This window comes from Peromyscus eremicus, chromosome 15 (assembly GCF_949786415.1).
Source record: "Peromyscus eremicus chromosome 15, PerEre_H2_v1, whole genome shotgun sequence".
NCBI lineage: Eukaryota > Metazoa > Chordata > Mammalia > Rodentia > Cricetidae > Peromyscus > Peromyscus eremicus.
In genome coordinates, this window is record NC_081431.1 from 22,318,847 (window position 1) to 22,327,285 (window position 8,439).

At 56.0% G+C, this 8,439-nt stretch overlaps 1 protein-coding gene across 1 annotated transcript; it reads right to left on the bottom strand.

The window, feature by feature from the left end:
• Positions 1-716: 716 nt before the first annotated feature.
• Positions 717-8,254, bottom strand: Tagln2 (transgelin 2). The gene is made up of 5 exons (XM_059280966.1): positions 8,122-8,254; positions 2,781-2,987; positions 2,187-2,361; positions 1,802-1,904; positions 717-1,494 (listed from the first exon to the last, which is right to left on the bottom strand). Exons 2-5 carry the CDS (start codon positions 2,958-2,960, stop codon positions 1,353-1,355), a joined length of 600 nt encoding a protein of 199 aa, XP_059136949.1. The 5' UTR covers positions 2,961-2,987; positions 8,122-8,254; the 3' UTR covers positions 717-1,352.
• Between the last annotated feature and the right edge of the window lie 185 nt (positions 8,255-8,439).

An 8,439-nucleotide genomic window follows, 5' to 3' on the forward strand; every position in this document is an offset into this window, starting at 1 on the left:
ACCACGGCCCTGAGACTGGCTAGTGAGGGTGGGCAGGGGTCAGGCAGGAGCTGACCTAGAGTCCCTCAGGTTCCCCCTGGGAAGACACGGAGTCAGCACAGGAAGCCTTGAAAGGTTGAGAGCCTACAGGCTGCGAGCATTCATTCCGGGGTTGGGCTGGGGACAGAGCGACCCCAAGTTGATTCTTATCCAAGGCCAAAATCTAGAGGAAAGCTGCCTCGAGGCTGTCCCTGGAATACAGCTCACAGGTGCTTGGGGTCAGTGGATAAGACATCTCCACAGCCGCTAACTCATTCCTGCTCATTTCCCAGCCACTGTGACCCCCCCCCCACCTTTAGCCCCCCACTCTGGAATAGCCTACTCCAACATGGGCCATCTTGCCCCCTGCCTGCCTCAAGGGCCTCCTGTTTGGTTAGGCCTGTACTTGTCAAGACTCAGCCAGGAGCAGCAGGTCACCTGCCCAATTCACTGAGGAATAAAGTTCTTCCATCCTACAAATGCAGCTCACATAAACTGCATTAAGGCTCCTACCCCAAGTGAGGTCCTGTGCCTTCTTTATCCCAACCTGTCTTCCCCTAAACCAAACGACAGAGAGGGATGGGGACGGAAACAAAGACAGGGCTCAGCCCTGCAACCTTTCAACTCTGCCCCCTGCTCCTTGCCTGGTGTGATTCCCTCCCCCAAAGTGGGCACAGTGGCCCCAGACACAGCCTGACTCCATCCAAAAAAGAATGAGGTTCTTTATTGAAATTCAGCCAACTCGTGTTCCTCAAGCCCCAGACCACGGTGGGCAGCTCTTCCACCTCTGTCTAGGCTGCTCCACCCACCCCTTAGCCACAGTGAGAGGAATGGAAAATAAGAAGCCGAAAGGGCCTCTGTATGGGAAAGCTGCCCAGATGTGTGCTAAGTACAGCCCAGCTGTGGCTGGAGTGACAGCCGCAGGCTCCTCCCTATAAATTAAATCCCTGCAGCCGCAGCTGTAGGAGAGGCATACTTGTAGAAGGAAGGTCAGTGCGGCACAGGGCCACGGGGCAGCATCTCTGACTCCTGGCCAAGGAATGGACTGGAAGTGCAGAGGTCAGGGAGAGAGAGGCACACTGGCGGAAGGAGGCTTTGGTCCCGGGGGAAAAGTTGGTCCAGTTTTGACGGCTGTGGGGAAGGAATGTATTAGTAAGCCCAGAAAGAAAAGAGGCAATCATCGGGCACTGCCAGAGGTGACCAGATAGGCTGGACCCTACCCTGGCAGAGGAGAGATTAGAGATCCAGGGGCTCTCGGGGAATGTCACTGCTAAAACTTATATATACATATATATTAACCATTCATGGAGGGCAGGGGCAGGGGGGACGTCTGATCAGAGGATCTGGCGTGGCATCCCATAGCCGGTCATGCCTGCCTGAGATGCTCCGCGGTTGGTGCCCATCTGAAGCCCAATCACATTCTTGCCCTCTTGCAACTGGTTGTCCGAGAAGTTCCGAGGGTTCTCCTTGGACTTCCTGGGTAGAAAGGAAGTACTAGTTAGGAGGCAGTCAGAGACCAGCTACCCCAGCAAGTTCTTCTCTGAACATGAAAGCTGATATGCACTCTGCCTTTAAGACCTCTGGGCTGTCTAGAAGCATCTCTTTGTTTCTCCAAAAGGACAGTCATTGCCGCCGCCACCACACCTCCTCCCACCTTCCGGAGTTCTAAAGGTGCTTTGTACGTAATGACTGGTTCTATGGCGACATCGTTTATTTTCTGCAGACAGGAATGGGCAAGAATACTGTACCAGCAGGGTCCCGTGGCTATCCCACAGATACTTACTTAGGAAACCAGTTGGGATCCCCACAGAACAGCCCATCATCTCTGGCTACTGCCAGCCCACCCAGGTTCATTAGCGTCCGCTGCACACAAGCCATGTTCTTTCCTGGAAGAAAACGATTACATTGCCTGAGCGGAAGTAGGGTACCGGATGCTAAGATTCCACCTGTCTATGAGCTTGGCATCTAAACTCTTTAATTCATTGTTCCCACCCTAACCTGCAGTATGGCCCATCTTCCATCACACACACACACACACACACACACACACACACACACACACACACACACTGGTCCTCAGGAAACCCACCACTTATCCTTTTTCTTTGGTAAAGATGGCCCATTCTAACCTCTGGTCTCCTGGGTAACAGCCCTGGGTCCTGGCTCACCTTCCCAGAGATCCACAGTTTGAAAGATGTCAGTGGTGTTAATGCCGTAGCGCTCAGCGGCCTGCAGGAACTGAGAGATCTGCTCCATCTGCTTAAAGGCCATAGTAGAGGCCTGAATCTTCTTTACTGGGGCCTGCCCCTCAGGGTATAATGAATTAATGAGCTCACACAGCACCTGGAAGAGATGAGAGGACGAGCCGATTGAAGATCAGAGCACCTAAGACAGTGAACCAGAGAGGTGCCTTCCCGTGGTGAGCCTCAAGGTCCCCTCCGGCCTCTGAACCCAGAGGAGGAGCAAGTGTTTAGCCTTTCTTTGCTCCTCCAGAATCACTGCCCGGAGTTTACCTTCTCACCCTCTTTCCAAACAGCTGCTCTACCAGCACCTATGAGCTTCTGTTGCAAGAGGGACATCCACCTTGACCTTTACTCTGGAGAGGTAGGAAAGCACAGGGGCTCTAACAGCCTCCAGGGAGATACTCAGGATGATGACACACTTAGGTCTGTACGCTCCCTTTCTCCTCTTCTTTGGGGCAAACCGTCTCTGACGCCCCGCCATCAGCCCCGTTCTCCCTGCGCCTCCCACTTAGCTCTCACCGTGCCATCCTTGAGCCAGTTCTGGAAGTTCTCACGCCCGGGCTGGGGCCGGCCCACATCCTTGCGGCACTGAGTCGTAATCCACTGGATCAGGATCTGCTCCAGATCCGCATCGTATTGCTTCTCGATCTTCTGCTGCACCTCTCGGCTCAGGCCGTATGAAGGTCCCCGGTTGGCCATTCTGACAGCTGTGGTGACGGTGAAGAGCTGTGGAGAGGATGTAACCAGGGCCCACGGTCAACATTTTACAATACACGGGGCGCCCGTGAGGGCCAGAGAGGGGGATTCCTGCCCAGGAGCTAGCACAGCAGGGCTCTGAAGTCTGGCCGGTATGAGGCTACACAGATACTAAACTTCACTTGAAGGAACGGTTCTACGTCTAGAATGAAGCCTAGGACCCGCTGGAATAGAGGACAGGGTCAATGCTTCGGTTCAGCTCTTCACTGGGAGTATGAAAATTGACAAAGGTGCCGGGCGGTGGTGGCGCACGCCTTTAATCCCAGCACTTGGGAGGCAGAGGCAGGCGGATCTCTGTGAGTTCGAGGCCAGCCTGGGCTACCAAGTGAGTTCCAGGAAAGGCGCAAAGCTACACAGAGAAACCCTGTCTCGAAAAACCAAAAAAAAAAAAAAAAAAAAAAAAAAAAAAAAGAAAATTGACAAAGGTAAATGAGTCAGTCTAGCCTCCAGCCCTGCTCTTTAGAGCCTTAGGAAACGATTCGGGAAACAAGAATACAGAGCACATGGGAGAGCTATGTCAAGAGTGGGAGTGAGTGGAACTACCTTCCACTAACCGCTAGGTTTTTAACTGAGCATCTACTATCTGTAGTAGGGATTGTAGAAGAGAATGAAGCCCTTGGTCCTGTACTACTCATAGTGCCATCAAGGGGACACAGGGAGGGAAGGTGACGGTGTAAACCATGTACACAATGAATACTAAGCTGCACAGTTCAGATCACATGACAGGGACTAATAAGCTCAGAGAGACAGACGCAGTCTGGGTGGGCTTGCTGGAAAAGGTAGGCCCACAGCTGAGCAGGCAAAGGGAATTTCCTGTGAAAAAATCTAGCAGTAAAAAAAAAAAAAAAAAAAAAAAAAAAAAAAAAAAATTCTTTCCCTTCCCTCCTAGGCATCGTGGTAGACAGACAAACGCCTTCCTCTCACCACCGAAGGTGTCCATATACTAATTCCCAGAACTGGGAGATATATCACCTTGCATGGTTTAAAAAAAAAAAAAAGTGTGAAGGGGGTGCGGGGGAGCGTTTGGAGATGGAGTGATCACCAAGTATCAGCCAGATGGGCCCAGTATCGTCGAAAGAGTTCTCATTCTCAGTCAGTGAAAAAGGCAGGCAGAATGAGAGGGGAGAAGGAAGAGTGTGGATCATGCAGGGTCATGAACCAAGCAAAGCCCCTCGAAGCCAGAGAAGAAAAGGAAATGGACTCTCCCTAGCTCCCCAGCCCCAGTGAACGCAGCCCCACCAGCACCTGGACCTCTGCCAGTGAGACTCTCCCCCCCCCCTCGCCCCCCCCTCCCCGCCCCCCGGGTCTCTAGAACCATCAGAGCGGCCGTGTGTCACTAGGTTTATAGTTTGTTACAGCAGAAAGGGGAAATTAATCCAGAGCCTTGGGCCTTATTTTCAGGGAAACCTGGAGAGAGAAAGAACAGGATACACAGCTGGGTTTAACTTTCCTTGAGGACCTTGGTTAGGAAGAACCGGTAGCTTCTGACCACAGGCCTGAGTTGGCAACATTTCACTGCGGGCAGCCTGCCCCACCCACCGCTTTACTGACAGGTTCCCCACCCAGGATCCTGGGGAGTAAGTCCTGGAGATGCTGCAGATGTGCAGGGGAGCCAGGAACAGAGGAGGGGCCCTGCCCCTCACTCGCTACTCCAGCCCCTGCTTAGGGGTCCTCCTCTCTAGTTGGAAATAGAGCTGGCTGTCTCTGACATTTCAAAAACTGGTATCCCCAGGACAAGAGCCTCCATTCAGAGAGAAGCAGGGAGCCCACATCTGGCTGCAAGCCAGGTCAGACTTAAGGGATGAAGTCATTCTGGTTCCTTCTCTCATGCACCCCAGGTTAAACACTCCCACCACCCCCACAATGGGCTCTGGGGCTCTGCCAAAATACAAGAAGCCAAGCTGTCTCCAATAATGTCCTAAGTCTGGGCAGAGGTTGTGTGCTGGGTCAGGCCCCTCCCCCACCCTTCAACATGGCTGCCCCTTCCTACCCTGGGTTATCCAGCTGCCACATTTCCGGCAGGAACACCCCCCCCCACCCCCACCCCCATAAATCAGCTATTTTTAAACTTCATTAGGAGACCTCCCCCCAGCCAGACCAGATAAATGTCAGGCTGTGTCCTGACCCACATCACATCGCAGGCCACACACACACACCCCATCGGCTTGATGAAGGCAGGTAGAGGAGTGGAGTGGCTGAGGCCTGGGCAGAAAGGGGGGCAGCATCCTCGCCCTCTCTAGTCCAGCTGCAGCTACTCAGCTCCCAGTCTATACAAGCCTAGTGTTGTAACTAGAAGACAGGCTGGGAAAAGGAGGGGGCTAATGGCTCCTATCCTCTCCCTGCCCAATTTCTGGACCTCTCTTCTGGAAACAGCTTTATGCTTGTCACTTGGGGCTGTTCCCAAGGAGCCGATGGGCCTGAAGCCCGGGCACAAGGAAAGAAAGGGCAAGGGAGTGATTAACCCATATATACCAGGGTTAAGAAGGAGTCCAAAGACAGACCCTTCCAGTGTCCCCCTGCCCCAGACCTTCCTCCGGACAGGTGAATACTGAGGGTTCCTCCCCTGGCTCTGAAGCCCGCACACAGCTGGCGAGGTTGTCAGCCTCCAGCTGCAATGTCTCTGTGCCACTCTGAGGCCACGACCCCGGAACCCCAAAGTGGCAGAGCCACGGGGCGGAGTTCTCAGACCAGGCTCTCCCAGCCAGGCCCGGCTGGCTGGCCGGCCGGCAGCTGTGTCTGTCCCTACCCCCTCAGGCAGGCAGCTGATGGGTTGTGGCTGCTGCAGCTGGAGAGACCCACCCTAGTTACACCCAGGAGACCTACCCCGGCCCTCCCTCAGAGAAAGAGAAAATAGCAAGTCTCCTTCTGGGGTGGGCTAAAGACATCTGTCCAGCTGGAACACAGGTGTGGGAGATGCCCAGAACTGGGTATCCCAAGGGACGACAACAGCTGGGCAGGCCTACAGGGTGGGCTGGCAGTGGTGAACTCCCGAGCCGACTGCAGCCCTGGGAACAATCCTCACGCAGGCCTACAAGGTTACAATAACTGGGAGAGGAGGAAAGGCCACACAAGGCCTTCCAACCCCGTGCTCCACCCAAACCGCCGCCGCCGCCGCCGCGGGCAGCTTACCTCACCCCATTCGGCGTCAATGCTGAAGGCAAGGGGAACACCGAGTTGGGAAGGGTCGGACTTTAGAATTCTTGACTGAGTATCTACTGGGAAGACGAGGGGACTCTCCTCTCATCGTGCAGATGGAACATGGGGAACTTCCCAACTCACATGTGAGTTGAGACTGTTCAGAAACAGAAATGCCACATGGGTAGGCAGAAGGCCAGTGGTAGCACTGCGGTTAAGGGGATGCCTTAGAGAAGACCCTCCTCCCCCCACCAGGGGGCAGCCCCCTCACCACCTAGAGTCCCGAGCAGAAGAGAAAGCTCCACAAACAGGAAGCCGCAAGGCCTGCTCAGGAGGAGAGGAGAGGGTGGAGGCCGTTGCCATGACTTCTGTGTACCAAACATAAGGATGGAGGCAGGGTGGGGGCCCCCCAGGCAGGAACACCCACTCCACACAGACTTGGGTGGAGGCTCTAGGCAAAGGGGCATGAGGGATCCTAACAGTTCTCCGGGTATAGCCAGACCCGAAGAAGCAGCTGTGGAGGACCTGGAAGGCATGTGCAGTTTGTGAGTAGAGAAGCAGAATTAAAGTCTAGAAGACACATCCTGGGTAGGAAAGAGGTTTCTGAGCTAGAAAGCCCACACCAGGCAATCTTGAAGGGCAAGGCGATGGTGTGAAGACAGACTAGCGGCCAATCCCCGGGGGGGGGGGGGGGGGGGGGGCCTGTCATAGACAGTAAAGGCATGGGTGCGCAAGGGGATTGCAAGGACAAAGACTATTGGCTGGCTCTGGAACGACAGCACCCTGCTCACCCGTCCCAACCTTGCCCCCAGGTCTGAGGTGCACCCTGAACTGCAGGGAGGAGAAAGTGGGAGGAGCTTGGAGATGAGGGGCTGTCCCTGACTACTGCTCTGAACTGGAGGACAAGGGGAGCCCGTCCAGCCACAGGTCTCCCACACTGCACCTCCACTTCCCATCGCCGCTGCTTCTGCGCCGCGGATACCAAGTGTCCCAGTACCTCGCTGGTATGAACATAGGGAGGTCTGCAGAGCCCAGCAAGGAGGCAGTCTACTTCCGGTCTGCAGGTCCGGCCCCTCCAGCCGCCGCCCCCACCCCCACGGCCACACCCTGGGCCGTTACTGCGGATGAGTCACCCACCGCCCTCCCGCCACTGGGGTGACGCAGGTCTGGGCAGCCCGCCCGCCCGCCCGCGGCCACCACCAGCTTTCCCAGCAGCAGGGGGCACGGGAGGGGGCAGCGGGGCTCAGGCGAGGGTAGGAGAGCTTGGACAGCAGCCAACCCCTCCAGACAGGACACATCCGAGTGCAGTCAGGGCTGCAGCCCCGAGATGTCCGAGGTCAAAGGCACTCCAGGAGAGGGGTAGGGTTTCACAGAAGACCAGGCCACTGTGCAAGTACCGCACCGAGACCCGTGACCCCCAGGTAGTGAACCCGAGTACCCAGAAAAGCGAACTAGCAGGAGAGGGAGCAAAAGGGCGGTCTCCAGGGCCCAGAAGGCAGGTAGTGCCCACACGTGCTCCTGGACCAGGAAGTGAAAGGGTCGCATGGTAAATTCAGGGATTGCAGACGCGCACCAGGGCGCGCGCCACAATCCCATTCTCGCCGCCACTCAACGCCAGCCTGAGAACGTCGGACTCCCTCCTTCCTTCTCCCCCGAGAACTCGACGCTGGAGCGGACTGCTGGGGCTTGGGACTTTTTGGGGGGGACTTTGGGTCGGGACGGACGCCCCGTCTATGCACCCGCAAAGCTCGCCTTACTTAATTGCCCAACAATGCAGAGTCAAGGCTTGGGAACCGGACCTGACAGCACGGGGCGGAGCACCCCGTTAGGACCCTGGCGGCGGCCAGTCTACAACCCCCACGCTCCCTGGAGCTACACTCAAGTGTTGGCTTCTAGCTCTCTACAGACCACACACATACCCCCCCACCCCACCCCTTCCCCTCTTCCCTGGTCCTTCAGTCCTGCTCACCGTCCAAGCGGGCTGGGTAAGTGCACACGCACGCACGTCAGGCGCTGCAGTGGCGAGTGGAGCTCAAGACCCGGCCGGGCTTAGAGTTTTCTGGAGGGTCCCGCCTCAGACGGGGCGGACCAGGGGCGGGGCAAGGGCCGAGAAGGTTTAAAGGCGCAGCCTTGTGGAATGCTGGAGTGCTTAAGATAGGTGGTCAGTGGGCAGGAATGGGGGTTACAGGACCTAATGAGTCAGTCCTGGGTGCCGCTGCAAAGGTCTCCATCCATGAGAACTCAGCCTCCACTCAACAGCCATAGACTCTTAATCCAGTAGGAAACT

Excerpts from the sequence above, each read along its gene's own strand:
- Tagln2 (XM_059280966.1), bottom strand. The coding sequence starts at position 2,960 with ATGGCCAACCGGGGACCTTCATACGGCCTGAGCCGAGAGGTGCAGCAG. Across the intron at positions 1,905-2,186 it reads AACTGTGGATCTCTGGGAAG|GAAAGAACATGGCTTGTGTG; the intron begins GTGAGCCAGGAC and ends GTTTTCTTCCAG. Across the intron at positions 1,495-1,801 it reads GATCCCAACTGGTTTCCTAA|GAAGTCCAAGGAGAACCCTC; the intron begins GTAAGTATCTGT and ends CTTTCTACCCAG.